General features: G+C 43.9%; 2 protein-coding genes and 1 long non-coding RNA gene across 3 annotated transcripts; 1 reads left to right on the forward strand and 2 right to left on the reverse strand.

Moving 5' to 3' along the window:
• Positions 1-1,551: 1,551 nt before the first annotated feature.
• Positions 1,552-7,261, reverse strand: TIRAP (TIR domain containing adaptor protein). Its single transcript, XM_078147114.1, is given in 5 exon segments — positions 1,552-3,973; positions 4,279-4,857; positions 6,662-6,730; positions 7,075-7,141; positions 7,143-7,261. Coding segments are annotated over 5 exon segments (819 nt in total). The 5' UTR covers positions 7,227-7,261; the 3' UTR covers positions 1,552-3,953.
• Positions 6,771-17,144, forward strand: LOC110218148 (uncharacterized). The gene is made up of 3 exons (XR_002327210.2): positions 6,771-7,136; positions 9,855-9,964; positions 14,672-17,144. It is a non-coding gene; the product is annotated as an uncharacterized LOC110218148 (long non-coding RNA).
• On the reverse strand, positions 15,077-22,038 carry FOXRED1 (FAD dependent oxidoreductase domain containing 1). The gene is made up of 12 exons (XM_021000698.2): positions 21,750-22,038; positions 19,989-20,209; positions 18,632-18,742; positions 18,230-18,348; positions 17,863-17,957; positions 17,594-17,695; positions 17,166-17,242; positions 16,773-16,933; positions 16,539-16,668; positions 16,150-16,254; positions 15,649-15,907; positions 15,077-15,464 (listed from the first exon to the last, which is right to left on the reverse strand). Exons 1-11 carry the CDS (start codon positions 21,832-21,834, stop codon positions 15,653-15,655), a joined length of 1,461 nt encoding a protein of 486 aa, XP_020856357.1. The 5' UTR covers positions 21,835-22,038; the 3' UTR covers positions 15,077-15,464; positions 15,649-15,652.
• Positions 22,039-22,094: the final 56 nt, after the last annotated feature.

Below are 22,094 nucleotides of genomic sequence, written 5' to 3' on the forward strand. Positions count from 1 at the left end.
CACATTCTTTCTCAACCAAAAAGGAAAAAAAATTATTCTGCTTTTCAGACAAACTACACTAAACTTAATTCCTTTTCCCATCCTATTTGTGTGCCTGGAATGGGGTCTGATGCCATTTCATTTGCATCCATTCTTCAAAGACCAATTTAGGCACCATGCCCTCCAAGAATACTTCCTTGACCTCCCTCTCCATCCCAAGTCAAAGATATTTTTCCCCTCTCCAGATTATCATAGCACTTTGCCAGAACTTTTCCTTTGTACACATCCTCTTGGTATAATAGTTATTTGTATGTATGCCTTTCCTCCAATTAGATTGTAAACACCTTGAAAGCAAAGTGTCTTTGTATCCCCAGAGCCTGTACTAGAGCTCACCTAAGGTTCCTTTCAGCTGAGTCCTATCATCCTCTAAGTAATGAAGTCCTAGAGAGAAAGGAGGGTCTGGATATGTGCTCAGGTAGTAGGCCCTTCTCAGGGAAGTACCTTTGTTTTCCATCAGTTATAGAGAAACTGATTTCAGAGATTGGCTCAACCAAAAAGGAGCACGGTAGTATCTTTAGCACTTAGACAATGTGCTTACTTTTCATTCTCATTTTGACGGGGTGCTTGGGTGCTTGTACTTGGACCCCAATTTTTCCCTCGCCTCAGAAACACCATCCCTGACAGTTTCTCCCCAGCCCAAGGACCCTGTGCTTAGCAATTACGCATGAGTGGGCCCCAGCAAGACCCTTATCTCTTTCCCTCTGAAGGATTTATTAGTTTAAACTGGCTTTGCACTGGGTCATAAAGACATTCTTACCCACTACTATACTATCCTACTGCCCTACCTTATTATCTACGTCCTGGGCGCCTCATTAACTGTATTCTAGACTTAAGACATATGTATACTCCCTACATCTATCTTGTCTAACAAGACATTGATTGGTGGCAGACTGGACAACTCTCAGTTACCCTGAACTCTAGTTGACTTAGTGATGTAGCAGGCCTAAAAACACACCTCCCTGTGGCTCCCCTTGTGGGCTTTTCCTAGTGAACTCTGGGTAAAACTCCTACGCAGTAGGTACAAGAAGTGCATGTTCTTTTAAGAACTGACCACTCCTTAACCACTCCCTAATCCCACCCTGAATCCCCTAGTTAGCATATTTGGCACGTTTTATTGTATTTTATCCTATATAAACTTTAACTGTACCTCTCTAAGGTTGCAGGATCCTTTAAGAATCCTTGCCGGCTGAAAAGCGTAACAATAAACTTTGCCACCTTGCCTTAAAGAATGCTTGAGTCTGTGAATTCATTCCAGGTGACCCATGTACTTCAGTCTTTGAGAGGTCACAACCTCTCACCCTCACACACTGCAACCATCTCTTCAATTCGGATTGATTCACATGAAAGTTTTTCAATTTCACATAATCAAAACAATCTGTTTTTTCTTCTGTAATTGCCTCTTGTTCCTTGTTTAAGTGAGAGCTCTTCTCCTAGCCAAAGCTGTGAAAGATATCTGATCTGGTTTTCTTCTAATTATGAAAAAAAGATGTGATCTTTAATGTTCAGGTGGTATAACCATTAATCATTCTGAGTTTATTGTGCCAAACAAGCATAAGAGGGTGGCCAAAACCCATTCTCTGCCAACTGCTTTTCAGTTTCCCAGAAGTTCTTACCAAATAAGGAGTTCTTCCCCAAGTAATTTATGCTCTCAGGCTTATCAAACACTGTGCTGTTAAGTTCATTTGTTTATGACTGGTCTGTTCTGTAATCCATTTTTTCTATTTTTAAAAATAGTACCAAATAGTTTTGATGAGGACTGCTTTGTAATACTATTTGAAACATTTGAGAGCTGTTTCCTTTTTATTCCTTTTTTCATTATTTCCCTTGAAATTCCAGTCCTTTTGTTCTTCCAAATGAATTGTTACCATTTTATCTAGCTCTACAAAGTATTCCCTTTGTAGTCTAATTAGTATAACATTGTAAGTTAGTTTAGGTAGTATCATCATTTTTATTATATTGGTGTGACTCATCCAAGAACAATGAATATTTCTCTAAGTATTTAACTCATTATTTCTTCAAAGAACATTTTGTTATTGTACCTATAAAAGTCTTGAGAGTCATTCAGATCAGTTCAACAAGTATTTATTAATCCCTGAACAAGAGCTAGGACATTTTTAGTGGGTCCAGACCTATGATTTCATCAGGGTGGGGAACTTCTGGTTATAGAAACTACCTCCTCTTATACAGATCGCTGGCTGTTTTTTCTTTCTTTTTTTTTAGCTAGGCAGTGGGGTTAAGTGACTTGCCCAGGGTCACAAAGCTAGTGTCAAATATCTGAGGCCAGATTTGAACTCAGGTCCTCCTGACTCCAGGGCTGGTGCTCTATCCACTGCACCACCTAGCTGCCCCTCAACAACTGTCTATAAACTTATTCCACTCAAATCCCTTCGGTGTAAAGATTAACCTGGAATAATGGTAGGGGAAAGGAGGAGGAATCAGGCAAGGAATCAGGGCAAAAATGGGAAGAGGCTAGGGTGGTGGGTGTAATGGGAAGTAGCTTAAATTCTGTGAAAAGTGATAGTTCTTTCAACTCCACAGTCTGAGACTGAAAGTCAAATTCCTTTCTCTCTAAGCCAGAGGCTTCCCATCTTTTCAAATATAGGAAACTTTTTTTTAATGTAAAAAACTTTCCAGTACCTTCTTATTAGAGCTAAATAAAGTTTTTAAAAAATGACAATGCCCCTTACAACAGACTGCATCTCCTAGGTTGGAAGTCATTAATCACTGTAAGATTTGCTAGTGCCCCATTAAAATTACCTAGGGATCCTGAGTATGGATGATCAAATTGGTTGTAATTCTAGGTACGGAGGCCCTAGAAATTTCTCTCTATATATCCCACTTCTCCATCCCCCTCCTTACTCACAACCCTGTCCCTTCCCTTTTTTCACTCAAAATGATTTTTTTGTTTAGCGCTTTAATTTCTTTAAATAATATCTATATAATTTCTTCCCATTAGATTGTGAGCTCCTCGAGGACTGGAAGTGTCTTCTGCCTCTCTTTGTATCCCCAGTGCTTAGCATAATGCCTTACACGAAGTGCTTAATAAATGCTTATTGACCAACTGACTTTATAATTCCAAAGTCCTGACATATATCTCATTAAAAAATGTTGCATAGGACTCTTCCATTTATTTATTATTATTATTATTATTATTATTATTATTAAGGTAACTGGGGTTAAGTGACTTGCCCAGGGTCACACAGCTAGTAAGTGTCAAGTGTTTGGTCTGAGGCCAGATCTGAACTCTGATCCTCTTAATCTCAGGGCTGGTGCTCTCTCCACTGCGCCACCTAGCTGCCCCAGACATTTCGTTTAAAGAGCTTTATAAAGATGGGTTGGAGAAGGTAGGGGAAATAGGAGAGCCACAAACGGGGAGGAACTGGCACCAGTTATATTTCCTCCCGTTGAGCCGAAATTCTTTAGTCTAATAGAGGCTTTTAGTATGTTCTGTAGCCTTGCCAGATGGAGTAGATCAGTAGCTCTCTCCCTGGGCAGGGACACAGAGTTACACAAATATGCCCATGCTTGAGGGGGAAGAACACACAGGCATGTGATAGGCTTCATGCAGAATTATGGAGGCAAGACTTCCTTTTGGACAGAAACCAAAATAACACATTCATCCTGCCTAAGAAATGGTCTGAGGGAGTGACATTAGCAGCAACCTGAATGTCTTGGATCCTGAATTTTCCCATGGCCAGAGTTGAGTTCTTGGGAAGGGAAATCCCAAGTCCTGGAGAAGCCAGCTATAGGCTCTCTCAGAGGCAGAACAGAAATGTTGTTGAGGCCATGAATCCTCATAGCACCTGTCTGTTCTCCACCAGAGCTTTCTGGAGACCCTCAGTGGCCCCTCTAGCTCCAAGTCCAGTCTTGCTCCAACATCCTGGGCTCCATGGTGATAAGTTGGGGTATACATCTCAGCTAAATTTTTGCAGATCTGGAAAAGACCGAGCAGAGTCATGGGACTCAGTTTCCTTACAAATGAAGTTCCTCTCTCCAAACTGGTCACTTGCTTTCTTTCTCTATTCCCAAACCTATTCCCAAACTCATGGTAATATCATATTCCTCCCCTTCCCTTCTGTACCTTTTCTCCCTTGCAGACCAGTGTCCTTCACCCTTGGGGTCCCTCCCTGGCCCCTTCCCAAAGAGAGGTTTCCATCCCTATCTAAAAGAAACCAAAGTAACTTTTCAGGTGGATCAAGGTCTTTTGAGTCCCACCTCCCCCACCATCACACTGCTTACAACGCCAGACTGTGTTCTTGACCTTTCCAAATCCATTGTCAAGGCCATTGCCATCCACGTAGAACATGAATCGGAGCTCAGGGGGGTAATCGCTTCGGGCCAGGCCGAACAGCAGAGGTATGGTGTGGCCCTCGGACCCGGGGGCCTCACTTAGTGCCTGTAACATTTGGTACTTGCACCAGGGGTCCTGAAGGAAATTCGGGGTGATAAATAGTACACAGCAGTGGCTGTTGCCCATTGCCTGGCACAGTTCTGACACGATGGCACCACCCGGGGCTGCGTCCCGAAGCTGCAGGAAGCATCGAAGTCCATTGGGCTCGCCCTCCAGATAGGAAACCAATTCCTGGACAGGCATCAGGTCTTGCTCACTGTGACACACGCACACGTCATAAGTTTTGCACCACCGAGAGCCGCTGCTTGTGCTCTCTGTGTCTGCTGGGTTTGGGGTGGGAACCTTGGTAGATTCCTCAGTCTCAGGCAGAGAACTGCTTTGGGAGGGTAGCTCTAGGCCATCCCTGGTGTTGGTGTGTGGCCGCACATGACGTTTCTTGGGCTTATGCAGGATCTGTCGAAACCAGCCTGCGGGAGTGAGAGAGCAGAGCCAAGGGAAATGAATGAAGGTAATCTTGACAGTGAGGGAGGTAGAATTTATAGTGAAAAGACAGAAAAAGGGAAGGACAGAGCTAGCACTGGTATGGTCCCAGTAAAGCTTGGGTCATCACTGGGAAAGGAAGAAACAGGAATGGGACAAAGCAGCGGCAAAGCTCCTGAGGTTTAAAGAGACACAGCCCACCAGGACTTTTTTTTCCCCACCCAGAAAACCAGTGTGTGGCTCTTTCTAGGGCCAGAAGGGTTTGGAACTTTTGGAATCTGGTGCTTCCTTGAGCTGGATGCTCTTTTCTCAGTGGGGAACAAGATAGCCAGGGCAAGCACTGAAATGGAAGCAGACAGGTCTCCATGCCCTAGGCAAGCAACTGAGGCACCTCTCAATCAAGAAGGTCATCTAGAATCAGGAAAAATCCTAGAGAAGAAACTGGCTGGACAATACCTAAGCAACCCTTTTTTTTTTCTTTCTTGGAGGTATAAAGACTTTATTATAGAATTTAAACTTGGAGGAGGTTGTAAGGCTAGAGATCATCTAATCCCAACCCTTTACTTTACAAATGGGGAAACGAGGTCCAAAAGGTCACAGAACAAATTATTTGCAAAGTCAGAAATAGAATGCAGATCTTTCTGACTCCTAGGCTGGAGTTTTAAGCCAAGCTGGGTCATTGGCCTCTCCCTTCCCAATTTCCCTGGGATTTCTACCCAGGAGCCTTCCCCGCCCTTTCCCCTTCCTCTCCTCCCCTCAGATATAAGGTCTATATCTGGATAATAAGGAATTCGCATGTACCCAGCCCTTTCTTTGAAATAGGAGTCAAATCCTAAAGCAGTTTAATTCTACTCACCTGCCATCCCGTCCTGGCCCCCTAATTCAGGAACAAGGAAATGAAGGTGATGCCACTTGACTTGGGCTTGCAACTGATCTGTGGGAGGCAGAACACTGGTGGGACAGGAGAAGCCTCAGTCTAGGTCAGGTATCATGGAATAGCCATCCTGTGAGGGATAGTCACAGATATCATCATGTCAAAATAGGACAGTCCTTGGCCTCAGAGGGTGAGTGGGCTCCTGAAGGTCCCCTTTCTGTCCTAATGGCCCATATGGGTTCTGTCTCTTGATTTCTCCATTGGACTGGTCCACAGTTACTAGAATTTGTTTTTCATTAAAGCTGCATCAATGTAGCAAAGGCTGTGAGTTTTCAAGATCCAGGGGATAACAAACTAAGCATGCCTAGTTGGTCATGATGGCCACTCGTCCTAGAACCACGGTAGTGAGGAAACCTGGACTATTTAAGCCCATTAAGCATGGATGCTGAAACAGAACTAGGAGATGGCTGTGCAGATGGGTAAATCGATCAATAGATATTTTTAAAGAGCCTATTATGTGCTAGGTTCTAGGTATACAAAGACAAAAAAAGATACAGCCCTTGTCTTCAAAAAGCTTACATTCTATTAGGTGAGACAACATGTACATATCTGTGTATACAAAATAAATACTGGGTAATTTTCAGGGGGAGGCACTGGTAGTCCCGGTGATGATCAGCAAAGGTCACATGTAGAAGGTTATACTTTGAAAGGAATAAGTGATTCTAAAAGCTAGAGAGATTCAGTTCAACAAATACTTATTAAATACCTACTAGGTATAAAGCACTGGGTTTGTTGCTTTCAAGGAGCTTGTATTCCACTGATAGGATATAAAATGCACAAGCTAAGCAAATACAAAATATATACAATATAATACAAAGTAATTTCAAGAGGCAGAGAATAGATTAGGGGCATCTTACCTTCAGTCATGTGGCTTTTCCTGTGTCGACGGACACATGTGGAGGTTGACATGAGACGGGTAGAGAGCCCTAGAGGGAGATAGTGAGATAGGAACACAGTGACACACAGAAAGATCAATACAGGGCTAAGGGAGAGACGCGGCCGTTTGAGCTCCCCCCCCCCCCAGTGGAAGAATGACATCCTTCTCAAGACGGAAATCAGATTGCACTTTTTTTTTAAAGGTGCAAGAGAGTGGTTGAAAAGAGAGGGAAGAGGAAGAAGATAGAATGGGGAAAAGGAGCCTGTGTGAAATGGGGACAGGACACCAAAGCAGAGACGCAGCAGAGGAGACAAACGGGGGAGGGGGGGTGGTGGCAGAAAGGGTCCTTTCTGGACAAAAGCACAGCTGGAGCTCAGGCTTCCCGTTTCTGACTCAGTGCTACAGCTCTGTACGCCTCCCAGGGAACGCCTTCACTCCCGTTCTGCCCTGCCCTGGTGAGTCTGAAAGCTTTCTTTCATCTCCATTTTAGAAGTTTGAAGGCTGCTTAGCTGCAACCTCCTAAGTCCTTCCTTAGGTGATAACATGGTATTCCCCACCCCAGCCCCCACCACCACTTCTCTTCCCCCAACCCAAAGACTCACCAGGGAGGGGAAGAGCACCCACTTAGGCTCAAAACTTTGGTAGTTTCTCGCCCCGCCTTTGGCTCAGAAAGGAAGTGAGTGGTCAGAGGAAGGTGGTTTCAGGCAGAAATAGTTCCAGACGGAAGTAAAGGAGTTCTTGCACTGCCGAGTCCTTCTCGGCAAAGCTTAAACCCTCAAACTTTTTTTTTTAATTTCCAACTGAAATTCAGAATTTCCTTCAATTATTTATTTTCCAGTTTTTAACATTTTTAAAGTTTTGAGTTCCAAATTTTATCCCTCCCTCCTCTATCCCTGAGATAAGCAATCGACTATAGATTATACATGTGCAATTATGTAAAACATTTCCATATTAGTCATTTTGTACAAGAAGACTCGATTAAAAGAAAAAATGAAAGAAAGTGAATAATAACATTCTTCAATCTGTATTCAATCAATATGAATTCTTTCTCTGGAGGCAGATAGTATGCTTCATCATTAGTCCTTTGGCATTGTCTTGGATCATTGGATCGCTGAGAATAGCTAGGTCATTCATAATTCTTCATTGTACAATATTGCTGTTACTGTGTACAACGTTCTTCTGATTCTCCTCACTTCACTATGCATCAGTTCATGTGAGTCTTTCCAGGCTTTTCTGAAATCATCCTGTTTGTCATTTTTTTTCTTTTCTCTTTTAGGCAATTGGGGTTAAATGACTTGCCCAGGGTCACACAGCTAGTAAGTGTCAAGTGTTTGGTCTGGGGCTGGATTTGAACTCAGATCCTCCTGACTTCAGGGCCGGTGCTCTATCCACTGTGCCACCTAGCTGCCCCCTTGTCATTTCTTAGGGCACAATAATATTCCATCACAATCATATGCCACAGCTTGTTTATCCATTCCCCAATTGATAGGCATCCCTTTGATTTTCAATTTTTTAAAAATTATATTTTTTATTAATTTATTTTGATTTATCAACAATCACTTCCATAAGCTTTTGAGTTTTAAGTTTTTCTCTCCCTCCCTCCTCACCTTCCTCCCCAAGACGGCAAAACCAACAATGCATTACTGTTCCAATTTTCCCACATCTTCTCCAACATTTATCATTATCCTGTTTTGTCATGTTGGCCAATCTGATAGGTGTGATGTGGTACCTCAGAGTTGTTTTGATTTGCATTTCTCTAATCAATAGTGATTTAGAGCATTTTGTCATATGACTATAGATGGCTTTAATTTCTTCGTCTGAGAACTACCTGTTCATATACTTTGACCATTTATCAATTGGGGACTTGTATTCTTATAAATTTGACTTAATTCTCTATATATTTTAGAAATGAGGCCCTTATCAGAGATACTGGTTGTAAATTTTTTTTCCTAATTTTCTACCTTCCTTCTAATTTTGGTTGCATTGGCTTTGTTTGTGCAAAAACTTTTCAATTTAATGTAATCAGAGTTATCCATTTTGCTTTTTGTAATGTTCTCTATCTCCTGAATTCTTCTGTTCTCTATAGATCTGATAGGTAAACTATTCCTTGCTCTCCCAGTTTGCTTGTAGTATCAGCTTATATATCTAAATCATGAACCCATTTTGACTTTATTTTGGTATATGGTATGAGATTTTGGTCTATGCCTAGTTTCTGCCATACTCTTTTCCAGTTTTTTCAGCAGTTTTTTTTTCAAAGAGTGGGTTCTTATCCCAGAAGCTGGGGTCTTTGGGTTTATCAAATCATAGATTACTATAATCATTGACCACTGTGTCTTGCATATTTAACCTATTCCACTGATCCACCATTCTATTTCTTAGCCAGTACCAAGCAGTTTTGATGATTGCTGCTTTATAATACAATTTAAGATCTGGGATGGCTATCTCCCCTCCACCTTTCAGGATGTCAGTCAGCATGGGATACCTTCACCCCTCCTCCTCTTACTTCTAGACCTTTTGCAACCATTACCCAACAACCTCTCATCCTTTGAAATCTATGCCATCAGGTTAAACTACCCCTTCTCATCCATGTTGAAGTCATCTACCAACCTCCAGGAAATCCTCCTTCAGTTATTTTAGCACCTATCTCACACTTTTCTTTTTCCATCCCCAACTCCTATTGTTGGGGACTTTACATGGTTCCTCAATTTCCTTGACTCTAGTTATTTCCATCACAGGATTTCAGTCACTTCCCAAACATGGACAGCCCATAACAATTCTATCAGTGCATATACCCTGCAAGTGTCAGCAGTAGAATTATAATTCCAAGACCAGTCTCCAATAGCCATTATATTATGCTGCCTCAGTTCCTATTGTCCCTGCTGTGGAATCTACATCTCTACTCAGCCTGCATCCATGCCGTGATCAGGCATTTCAGGGATGCTCTTCCTACCACCTTAGGATACTTTGTCCTTCCATCACCTCTACCTTGTTTATCCCCTTAGTAGGGCCTACTCTGTGCTTTAACCATTTCCACTCTGGAGGTGCCTAGTCCTGATGGAGAAAGTAGTACAGCCTTGTTTATTTCATCCATTATAAGTTTATATTCATAAACTCAGCTGGATCCTTTGTGAAGTAGTCTTTTTTTTTAATCACCTCCCTCATTCTCCACACAGGCTGTTCCAAACTTCTCTCCTCCAATCTACCAAACCTTGCCTCCACATTCCAAATTTTCAGCCAGTGACTGTGCTTCCTGATTTACAGAGAAGATTGACATTATCTAGTGGTGAGTTTCCTCAACAACCTTTCTCCACCTTAAAATATCTGTATTGTAACCTCTTTACTATGTCTTCTCTCTTCTCTCATTTAAAGAGGTGAATCTCCTCCCTACTAAAACTAACCTGTGCTCTTACTTTCATCTCTTCTTCATCTTCCAGTACCTCATTCTATTCATCATTCCTTTTATTTTTAATTTTCAATCTCCTCCCTACTAAAACTAACCTGTGCTCTTACTTTCATCTCTTCTTCATCTTCCAGTACCTCATTCTATTCATCATTCCTTTTATTTTTAATTTTCAATCTTTCCTACTCTATTCCCCTCTGCCTACACAGCTCTCCCTTACCCCAAACAAACAAAATCCCTCCCCTTTGCTCTATTTGTCTCTCTCCTCAAGCAACAGTCTCACATTTTTCACTCTTTTCATCACAACATTTCTGGCATGAGAAATCTTATTTTAGTTGTCTCGATTCCTACGTCACTTCCCCTCCCCCACTCCCCCATTTCTCAACCTATTGTAACCTTGCTTCATTCTACTGAAACTTCCCTCCAAGGTGACTTATGTCAACCCGAATTCAAGAGAAAATAGCCAACATAGCAAAATAGAGGTGTTTCATCGGGGCAAGTGAGGTGTAGCTCCAGGTGCCACACAGCAAGTGCTGGGATACCCAAAGAGGGGGGCTGGAAGCAGGGTTTATACAGGTACTAAGGCAATAGGAATGGCCAAGCTGCAAGTGGGAGAGATTTAGGTAGAGGGATTGGGCAGGTTGCAGATGAGAGAGGTTAGGGGCATCTCAGTTTCTCATAGTAAGTTGTTTTGCTTAACAAGCAAAAGTCTGCAGAGAAAGCTTGGGAATCTCGGAAGGGGAGAGTTTGGGAGATTTATAAAATAATCAGAGGCCGGAAGGGACAAAGTTTGTTAAGCCCCAGGCAATTCATTGGCCAGGGAAGGGAGCCTAGGTCAGCTTCTGTCAGCTGAGTTAGACACCTGCCACCTTGATTATCAAACCCAATGGCATTTTCTCAGTCTTCATCCTCTTTGCCCTTTCTGCAGCATCAACAATGTTGATTCTTTTCTAGCTACTTTCTTGGTTTTTGTGATGACACCACTCTCTAGGTTCTCCACTTATCTCCCTAACTTCCTTTCTGTCCCCCCCCCTTTTTTCCCCCTGCGGTACTGGAAAGAATACTGGGTTTAGAGTTAGAAGAGGGGTGCAAATCTTGACTTTGTCACTTAGCTATGTGACTTTAAACAAGTCATTCAACCTCTTAAGGTTTCAGTTTCCTAATCTGTAAAATGAGAGAGTTGGGCAAGATGACCTCTAAGGTCCTTTTCGGTTTTAAATCTTACAATTTCTTAACATAGACATTATCAGAGTTCTCTCCTTGCCCCTCTTTTCTTCTGTCTTCCTTGGAGACCTTTTCTATTCCTTCAGTTTCAAATATCACCTTTTTGCAGATGGCTTCCAAATACACCTCTAACTTTCACCTCTTTCAGGAAATCCAGAGGAGCATTTCCAGAAGTTTACTGGATCTTTCTACCTGTCTCACCAGTAACCCATACCATCTCAAACTAATTTCTCCCCTAAACCTATCCATCTTCTTGACCTCCCTATTTCTCTATCTAGTCATTCTAATTGTAAAGTCAACTTTGATCCCTCCTTGATCATGTATTCCGAAGTCAAGTTTCAATTCAAGTTTTATAATCTCTCTTCCACCAATCCCCTTCTTACCATTTCTGCTGAGATCACTCAAGTTCAGGCACTCATTTCACTGTGAACTGAACTCCTGCGATATCCGCCTAGTAAGCCCTCCTCTCTCAAGTACCTTCCTTCTTCCAATTTGTGGCACACACCTGCCAGCAGATTCTTCTTCCTCATATACAGCTCAGGTTCCATCACTGTTCACAAACGTTAATGGATCCCAATTACCTCCAGAGTAAAGTCCAGACTCTTTAGCCTAGTTTTCAAAGCCTTTAAGATCTGACTCCAACCTTTCTAGCTTCTCTGAAGCTATTCTTCATTGAATTTATCGTTTTCTGAACACGACCTGCACTTCCATCATCATTTGCTCAGTCCTGCATTCCTCCATCTCTACCCACTGACATCCCATTTAGCCTCTGAGCATTGTCTCTGCCTTTTCTGTGAAGCCTTCCTAGATTCCCTTTGGTAGTATTATCATTCTCTTTCCTGAAGCATTTTATTTGTAATTCTCATGCATTTGTCATATTCTCATTTGTGTTAGGCTTATTGGTGTACGTTTTATTTTTTCCATTGTGGAGATGAGGACAAGAATTGTGTATTCTTTGACTTTCTATCACCCTCAGTACCTAGCACAAATTAGATGCTTAACATATGATTTTGCAATGAACTCCAATGCTCATTAGGGAGGGCAGAGCAGGGGCTGTCTCTGCTATTGAGTAAGCCCTCAGAGACACTTGTCAAGGTAGAGCAATGGGAAGCTAAGCATAGTAGGGGCTGAGAGCAAACTAAGGGCAGAGATAGCTGGGAAGGGAGTTGTTGGTGGGGCATAACCACGTTGTTCCAATTCCATATTCTTTGGCCTGGAAACCCACACTTGAACTCAGCTGCCAAGTTCACTCTTATTCATATGGAGGGAGAAAGACATTCCACTCAGTTGAAATACTGTGTGTAAGGACAGGGAAAAGAGTAATTCAGTGCATTCCCTACCCATGTTAGTTATGTAGTCTCTACCACTCAGCCATCCCTTTGGTCTTCCTTGACTTTTGCTGCCCTACTTCTCTATTCCCTGCTTCTTAGCAGAGAACTTCACCAAACACTTTACTGAAAAAAACGAAGGCCTCTTCTCAACTCTACATTGCTAGTCACCTCAACATTACTCCTGACCCTGTCCTCCATTCTCAGGGGAAGAGGTGTCCCTGCTTCTTGCCAATGTGCATGATTCCACACCTTCTTGGAGACTAATCATTAGTTTATCACTTGTGTCTAATTTCCCACTTCTCTTTGTACGTTGGCTCCTTCTCCATTGCTCACAGATGTAGAGATCTCTCATCCTTGAAAAGCCTTCACTTAATTTTGCCATCCTTTATTTCTCATCCAAACTCCTCGAAAATGAGCTATGCTCTTTGCTCCCACTTTGCTTCTTAACTCCTTACAATCTGGCTTCTGCCCTCCTCATTCGACTGAAACTACTCTCCAAGTTTACAGTGATTTATTGTTTGCCAGATCCAGGGGCCTTCTCGTAGTTCTTATTTTTGACCTTTCTGTGGCATTTTAAAAAATTAATTTCTTTTCAGCTAATGAAAATCTATCTTCTGTTCCTTCTCCTTCTCCCACTACATCGAGGAAGAAAAAACACCTTGTAACAAATATACATAGTCAAGCAAAATGAATTTTTGTATTGGTCATATCCTAAAATATGTATGCCTCAATCTGCACCCTAGGTCCACACCTCTCTGGTAGCCTAACTACTCTGGGATTGTGGTTGGTCACTATGTTGACTAGAGCTTAAGTCTTTCTATGTAATTTGCCATCACAATGTTGTTGTTACTGTATAAATTGTTCTCCTAGTTCTGTTCATTTAACTCTATGACTCTGTTTGGGGTTTTCTTGGCAAAGGTACTGGAGTGGTTTGCCATTTCCTCCTCCAGGTCATTTTACAGATGAGGGATGGGAGGCAGAGTGAATTGACTTGCCCAGGGTTACACAGCTAAACTGTCTGAGGCTAGATTTGAATTACTCAAGATGAGTGTTACTGCCTCCAGGCCCCACACTCTATCTATTTGCCACCTAGCTGCCCTCTGCTAAGTAATAAGCACTTAATTAAATACTTATTGAATGAAAGTTATGGCTTTTCTGGAATTCTGACCAACAAGGTTTGTTTGCAAAGGGTTTTCTCTACAGCCATGCTATAGTAGGTATCCTGGGTGATAAAGAAGTGGAGGTTCCGAGAAGTTATATAATTTGCCCAGAGTCAGCTAGTGGCGCAGTGAATGGAGTGCTGGGCTGGAGCCAGGAAAACCTGAGTTCTAAGCCAGCCTGCGAACACATACTAGGGTTGTGTCTCCGGGCAAGATATTTTTAATCTTTCTGCCTCAGTTTCCTCAACTGTGAACTGGAGATGATAATAGCTTGACCAAATTGTTGGGAAGATCAAATGAGATAATATTTATAAAGTACACATAATATTTGTACAGTGCACAAAGTAGGTACTGTATAAATGCTTTATCCTTTTCCTTTCTCCTCCCAACATCACACAACTAATGTCAGGGCCAGGTTCTTCCTGGCTTCGAGTCCAGTTCTCTTTCCACCACACACTGCCTGTCAGGTGAGGAAACAGACCACAAAAGATTAAGTGTCTTGGCTAAGGTGATACAACTAGTAAAAAGCAGAGCTTTGAATCCAGGTCCTCCGATTTCAAATTCTGTTCCTTTTCCACACACCACAATGCCACCCTCTGAGACTCCTGGAGCTACTTCTGAGGGGAAGGCTGAATGAAGCCAACCAGTGGAGTGGTCCATTAAAGTCCTCTGGCCTCCTAATTCAGGCATTTTAAAAACTGCACACAGTTTCTCCTGTTTACTATATGACAACTTTTACTGGACAAAAACTTAACAAGTATTAGATGAAAATTGGGCTTTACAATTATGGCTTTTTCCCCACAGTAATTCACCTGTATTAGGCTGTGGTCAGTGGTTAATGTTGGTGGTAAATTTAACCCATTCTTGCTCTCCAGTTCCTCCCTGTCTGCTACCTGAGGGCTGTCTTGTCGTCCTGATCCGTATCTGGCCACTGGACCCAGATGGCTCCAGAGAAGGTGAGGCTGGTGACTTTGCACAGCCCTCCCTCACTCAAATCCAATTCACTTGCATCTCATGGCATCACCTCCCTGACGTCATGGTCCTCTTTGAGAATGAAGGACAAATGACAACAACAGCATGCTCTAACCTTAGCCTGTTTACTAAAGATTGTGGGTTCCTGGCTGGCAGCCATAGAAGTGATGACTGGATCAGGAATCAGGACCTATGACACAGGAATGCTCCTGAGGAGCAGCTCAGTTCTCCAGGTCCTGAAAAGTCACGTACGGTTAGTGGTTATCAAAGGCACCTACCCTTGGCTTTAAAGAAGAGGGTACAGTGTGTCAGGGTGGAAGGAGTTAAATGGATTTATTGACTGATGAACAGGGTAAAGAAATAAGTCAGTAGGCTTGGGTTCAGGCTGTCCCAGAGTGCCCAGACCTTGACTGCTGAGTAGTTAAGAAGCGTCTTGCACAGGTGCCAAGTGAAGAGCTGGCACTTCAGCACTCTTTGATGTACTGTGACCAGTATGGTTTCCCGTTGTGAGTGAGCTCCAACTATGATTAGGAAGCAATCCTGGGAACCAGCCTCAATTGTCTGTGTCTACCCAGTGCTTGGGTAGTATGGCTTAGAGGCAGCAGTGCCGGGGGCTTGGGTATCACAGAGGTCCTTGACTTTCTGAGAAGGTTGCTCTCGGTAGCTTATTCCTCATAGACAAAGGGGTAGACAGACCTAAAGAAAGAGGGAAGATATGGACACTTAGGTAAGGTCTAGCTAAATCCAAACTTATTCCTACCTGGGAAAAGGAGTCTGTAGCATGGCCATGATGGCACAAGATAGGAAGGGGGCTGTGGTTACAGGAAGGGACTGCAGATATGAGTGAGGGATGGGGCCTGGTTGGCAAAGTGATGCTTACAAGCTTAGATGATGATGTTTTCCTGGACCTTTTCCACCTGGTAGAAACGGCTGAAGGAGAACACGTTCAGGTCAATAGTGCTGAACTCTCCATTCAGCAGTATTTCTGCCACAGCACGTCCCACACCAGGGGCATGTTGTAGCCCATGGCCACTAAAGCCTGTGGCAAAGTACATGTTGGGGACCAGTGGATGAGGGCCCACTATGCCATTCTGGTCAAATGTGTTGTAATCATAGTAGCCAGCCCAGGCGCTCTGTACCTGTATGGAGTCATGGAAAGTATTTTAACATTCTGTACCCCTATACTTGGCAAACATTAACCCACCTCTCTACCCCATTAGTCCCAGTTCCCAGATAGGATAAATGACCAAGGGTATTCTTAGGACCACCTTAACAGACTTCCCAGTGACAGAAGTAGGGTTAGAGAGCTTCCACTGGTACTAGAATTCCCCCAATGCTATTTCCCCTTATCCCCTAACAAAGAATTCTCCCAGTTAATTACCTTCAGGGAATTAAAAGCTGGAACCCTATGGGCCAGATGGGGCCACAACTTTTCCTGAAAGAAGTCATGATCTACTTCTAGATCTTCAGTCTCTGGTTCATCTTCCTAAGGTAAAAGCAGGGTGTGGGGAAAGGAGGTGGGATCCCTTTTGCCCCACAGGTCACATTTTAGGGTTAGCAGGTGGAACTGATTCCCTTTCTTAGTCCCTTTTTGGAGACAGCCAGCTCTCCTTTCCTTCATATCAAACTTCGAGGAGACTGTAGTACCAACTCTGCTGGGCACACCGCAGAAAAGTCCCTAAGTAATTGGTTAACTGATAACCACACAAGTTTATTATCTAAACTCTTCCCCTTGCTACCCAAAGGTTTCATTTGGAACCCCCAGCTTACCTCCGTGGGACTACAGCCACCTAAGTAGTAACCACCTAGTCCTTCTCGTCTGAAATAGACTCCACTGATGTCTGTAACTAATGGGGCCTCCAAGCCAGGCCCCTGTGGGCAATGCCAAACATACACATACCTGCCATATTCCAGGGAGAGCAGAGTCAGGGGAGATCTGCTCTCCCTCCTCCAACTCCCAACCTTTGGCCCCCTTCCTCCAACACCTACCCAGAACCCTATCACCTTTTTCTTGGCTCCACGGGAAGCCTGGTGCCTTGCAAAGTGCCTGGGGGCCCAATGCCAATTCCAGCCAGCTCTGCTAATTTCCCAGACCAGGCCCCAGCAGCGTTGATCACTACAGCACACCCCACAGGTTGGTATTCCAGGCTGCTGTTCATCTTCACCTGTGGGCATCAGGGGGAGGAGAGAAGGTCTAGATAGGGAAGGAGGCAGTTTTTGTCTGGCACCCAGCACCACAAAAGATTCATTCCCTTCTGAGTCCTTGACAACTTTTGCATCATGGCCAGTGAGCAAAAAATTAGTTTCTTTAGAAGCAGGCAAGAAAATGAGATGGATGTGAGAAGGGAAGGTTAAAATAAAGATAATCACTGTTCACTGCTTTGAGTATTTACTTACATGGACCTCATTAATTCTTTTAATGTTTACTTGTTCCCCTCTGGAAGTCACCATGGGTCTTACTGAAGAGACTAACTCTGGAGAAGAGAGAGAAAATGGCCTCTTGTGTCCCAGGGAAGGAAGCTGAAGGGGAGCCCAGGCCTGCCCCACATGGCGGGGCAGTCCAGAAGTAGGGTGAAGGTCAGGCCTTCTCATAGGTGTCGGGGAAGGCTGAGCTCATGTAATTAGGAAGAATGGGACTAAAGACAACCTGAAGAGGACTGAGATCCTCAAAGAGAACCCAGGCTATAGAAGAGCCTAGTCACTGGGAGAGCAAGAGGGAGGGCACCTAGGACCATGGCCTACCTTGCTTAGCCTACAGATAAAAATGAAAACCTCCATTCAGGACTTGGTTGGTGAAAAGTACAAGGGCAAAGTATGAGACTCACCAATAACCTCCCCATGGCTGTGACAGACCCCCATAGACAGAGCCTTTCGGCGCAGTCCCTGAAGCAGGCACCATGGATCAAACCAGCCCTCATTCTCCAGCCCTGAGCAGAGAAGACAGTGAGAAGGAAATGGCTTTACCTATCCAAGTGGACAAAAGTCAAAGCCAGATGAAGTACAGATTGACTATATATAGACTACTGCCCCGGGGCTCTCACTCAAATCCTTTAGAAAAGGATGGAGCCTTCTTTCTTCCCTTGGGAAGTCTCACCATAAGATGCCAAGGCTACATCCTCTGTGTTGATCCAGGGAAATTTGTTTTTAAGTTGTTCGGGGGACAGCAGACAAACTTTGGCTCCTGTTTGCCTGAGAAAAAAGGAAGGAGAGCTTAGGAAAAAAAAGGAGAGGTAGAGAAGAATGTTAGATGGAGGACCAGAACGAGAAAAATGTCTGTTTTCTTTTCATGAGAGATGGGACTAGCTCCACCTTTGTGACACTCTCAGTAGGAAGCAGAGTAGGGATAGGGAGGCCTCAGACTTCCATCTTAAATGACTTGCAAAGAAGTGAAAACAGAGCTGGATGTAGGGCATAGAGAGATATCTGGAAGGTGCTGATCACAGTCTCTGCCAGGCACCAACCTCTGCATTTTTACGTTGCGTTCCATCTCTGAGGCATTTTCTTCTGAAGCCAGCATAAGGTAGCCTGAGGGACAGAACTGGATATCTAGGGGAGGCTCACCAGCTACAGCTAGGTATTCCTGTGGGATGTAGAGAACATGGGTGGGGTGACAGCCATTATGCTCCATGGTAGACCCACTAACTGCAATGACAGGGAGGTCCTCAGAAGGACTGGGTGGCTTCCCATCAGTAACCCTGGAAATTTCCAAACCTAGAAGCCTCCCAGTCACCATTATTGGGAAGAAAGAATCAGGTCTCCTGACTCTAAATATAAACCTTGCTTTCCTCAGCTGGCTAGGCCCCTTCTCATTCTGGGCTAATAGCTCAATTACTTCCCCATCTCTTCCCCAAGCCCTCACATACATTGATGTTACGGAGGAATTCAATGGAGAAGAGAGATAGCTGGACACTCTGAGGGACTGAGAACTGCTGCCGAATGCCTCCTATGGAAAGCACAGTGGAGGCCCTAGAGTACTGCAAGACACAAGACGGGATTGAGTTCAATCAGCCATTGGGATAAACATTTGTAGATTGCTGTACTTAGAGGTATCAGTTTGAGTTGGAGGAGAGTCATGCCTTCAAAATGGGTAAATGTGAAAGCAAATCAATAAGGAACCTTATATCAATGCACAAATCAATTCAGATCAGCAGAAATACAGAAAAAGGAGCGTCAATCTGAGTAAAGAGGGTTAGGAATAATGGGGAGCCCAAGATGAAGTTTGAAATTTAATACTTTCCTGGTGGAATTGCAAACCAGTAGTCTTTTTGGAAAGCAATCTGATAGTACACAGTCAAAGCTGTAAAAATAATCATACCCCTTTACTCATTTTTGTTATTGGGGTTTTACCCTTACTATTTGCAAAAAGAAAAAAAAAGTTATTCAGAGATTTTTAAAGCAGCATTATTTGAAACTGCAGAAAACTAGAAGCAACTTAAATACTCAAAAGGGAAGTGGTTAAACTGTGATATGTTAATATAATGTAATGCCATAATGAAAAATACATTGGCAAAGATGAAAAATCTTGAAAAACCTTTAAGAAATGATGTAAAGAGAAAAAGCATAACCAGAAGAAGAATATACATTATTATCTAATAAAAAAGAAAACTGAATTGGAATGAATTTTCAAAGAATTCCTAAGAGACTTAAAGAGAATATGGGAAAAGTTAGTATGATACTGTAGGCACTGGAATTCATTTTTAAAAATGTAAATGGTTGCAAAGAAAGTTACATTGGTGATACTAATGTTTAATATGAAGTCAAAAATACATGATTTAAATACACTGGGTAATGGGAGCTATTGGAGAGACTTAGCAAGGGGAGGGACATGCCCAAATTGGCATTGATATAGGATGATCTGCAAAGACTTGGCTAAGGGAAGGGAGGAGATCCTGGAAGATTCCAGAAAACAGGAGGCTGTGGTATCTGATTGCTGTAACCACAACTTGAATTGAGGGGTTGGAGGGCCAGAGCTGGGAAAGCTCATTCTTAGAAATGGGACTGGGGATAGCCATCTTCATAAAACACCTGGATTACTGTTAGCTGCCTCTCAGGGTAGGAGCCCTAGGATAACTGCTTCCAAGGCAACTGGGTACAAACAACAATATCTCTTGCATTTTGACCTAGTTAGCAGTGAGGAAGACCTTTCTCTCTCTCTAAAACTCCCTCCCTAGTGGGGTAAAATATGACCTCTCTGCCCCCTTTTGCCCATCCAGTACTCACCGTAGGGTCCCGTTCCACCACCAGTACTCGTATGGTATTGTTCCGTGCCTCCAGCCGCTTCAGCCAATAGGCCACAGACCAACCGATCACACCACCCCCCACGATCACCACATCTGCATGTTCTGGGGGTAAGTGGATTGTGCCACTAAATGCCTCCCAGGATCCTCCAGGCCAGAACACTTGAAGTTTCCTCTTAAACTCTGTCCATTTCCCATCTTTGTCTATAGGGAGAGACTACGGTTACAGAGAGATATTCTACACTTTCTTCCTTTTTCACTCTGGAAGTGAGAACTAAAAGGCTAGACTGATTAAGACTTGGGATTGGCTTTCCCACCTCAACTGCACTTCTCAAGAGTCTCTCATTGCTTTATTGTAATTAGTCTCCCAAGTGGGCTCCCAGTGCCTCTAACCACTCTCCTAAAAAATCCTCAACAGTGATACCAGGTCCATCACCTTGAAACAATACCAGTACTAGCTGTGGTCCTTGGGCAAGTCACTTAATCTACTCTGGACCTCAGTTTCCTCATCTGTAAAATGAGGGAGTTAGAAGAGATGACGAAGTCTTTTTCTTGAAAACATCCCATGATTCTTTCAGATCCACTTGAGCAAGTAAAGAATCCAAGGTCTAAAGGATGAATTCCAAACTCATCAACCTGGTATTAAAATATCTCTTCAATCTAAGTGTCCAACTAGGTGGACTTAGGACTTGGAGTCAGAGGCCCTGGCTTTAAACCCTATTCTGCTATTTTCTATCTTCTAATAGGGCACGGGTTCTCAATCCAGGGTCCAGAGTTCCATGGATAGATTTCAAGAGAGTCTGTGAACTTGGAAAGGGAAGAATATTGCCTTTAGTTTCACTAAAATCTAACGGAAACTTAGCATTTCTTTCAATTATTTGAAAACATTATTCCGAGATGGGGTCCATAGGCTTCACTAGACTTCAGGAGGGGTCTGTGACACGCACAAAAAGTTAAGAAGCCCCTGCTGTAGGGAAATCTACTTCCCCTCTCTGGGGCCGTTTCTTCAAATATCAAATGAGGGGATTAGCCTACATAATCTCAAAGGTCCCTTCTAACCCTCAATCTAAGATCCTAGCCTTATTCATCCCTTCCTTTCCCCCAGTCTCCCAGGTCCCAGCAATCTCTTACCACATTCACTGACTCACAGGGAAGCTGCTGGCGAAATAGAACGGTGGGCCTGGAGTCAGGAAGACTGGGGTTCAAATCCAGTCTCAAACACTTACTAGGTGTGCTACCCTGGACATGTCGCTGCCTGCCTCAGTTTCTCCCACTGTAAAATGGGGATAACAATAGCACGTACCTGCCAGGATTGTGAAGGTCAAATGAGATAATAACTGTAAAGTGTTTAGCATAGTGCCTGGCACAAAGAATGTGCAGGGTTCTATACTCGGGGGTTCAACCACAGAATCTGGGGAAGGGAAGTGAGTGACCTCGAAGTGAGGTCACTACCCCTCTTAACTGCTAGGAAAGTTTCCCCTAATTCCTGCTGAATGTCCCCTCACTCAGGTGGGTAAACTGAGGCACAATGACGCCAGCCAGGCTCCCCCCACCCCGGCCCCCGCCCCTTCAGCCTCCGCGGGAAGGCAGTTCCTAAGCGTGGCCACCCTTCTCCCCGGCCCTGGGCTAGGGGCTCTGCCTGGAAGGGAGGGGGACAGTTCAAGGCGAAGCAGGGTTTCTCAGCTTAGCACTCCTGGACCGGGAAGGAGCTCACAGCTCCCAACCCCAATTCTCCCCACTTTACCGTCGATGGGGCCTCTACTGCGCGTGCGCAGGCCCCGGCTCAGCAATCCACGGGAGACCCTCAGCTGCAGCGCCAGGCGAAGCATAGCACCCTAGAACTGAGCACCCAACACCCTGGAACGAAGGACCCAGCTCCCTGTACCGTCACCTTCGCGTCATCGCCCCGCGCCTCCCCCAGCCAATTTTCATCGGCTTACTCCGGGACACTCCCCTTTACGTAATTAGCCAGAGTCATACGCCACTTCCAACCAGCTCTGGCTCCGCCCCCCACACTCATTGGCCAGTTTTCGTATACGCCAGCCTTATGGGACAGGGTAGGGGGAGGGAGCAGAAAAAAAGCCCTAGA

Source organism: Phascolarctos cinereus, unplaced genomic scaffold (assembly GCF_003287225.1).
Source record: "Phascolarctos cinereus isolate Bilbo 61053 unplaced genomic scaffold, phaCin_HiC Scaffold_726;HRSCAF=1367, whole genome shotgun sequence".
Classification (NCBI taxonomy): Eukaryota; Metazoa; Chordata; class Mammalia; order Diprotodontia; family Phascolarctidae; genus Phascolarctos; species Phascolarctos cinereus.

Bases quoted from the DNA above. Each gene is read 5' to 3' on its own strand.
- FOXRED1 (XM_021000698.2), bottom strand. From the start codon at position 21,834: ATGCTTCGCCTGGCGCTGCAGCTGAGGGTCTCCCGTGGATTGCTGAGC. The intron at 18,349-18,631 runs GTATGTGAGGGC...TACATCCCACAG, and splicing joins AATTCCTCCGTAACATCAAT to GAATACCTAGCTGTAGCTGG. The intron at 16,255-16,538 runs GTAAGCTGGGGG...CTTTTACCTTAG, and splicing joins GTGGCTGTAGTCCCACGGAG to GAAGATGAACCAGAGACTGA.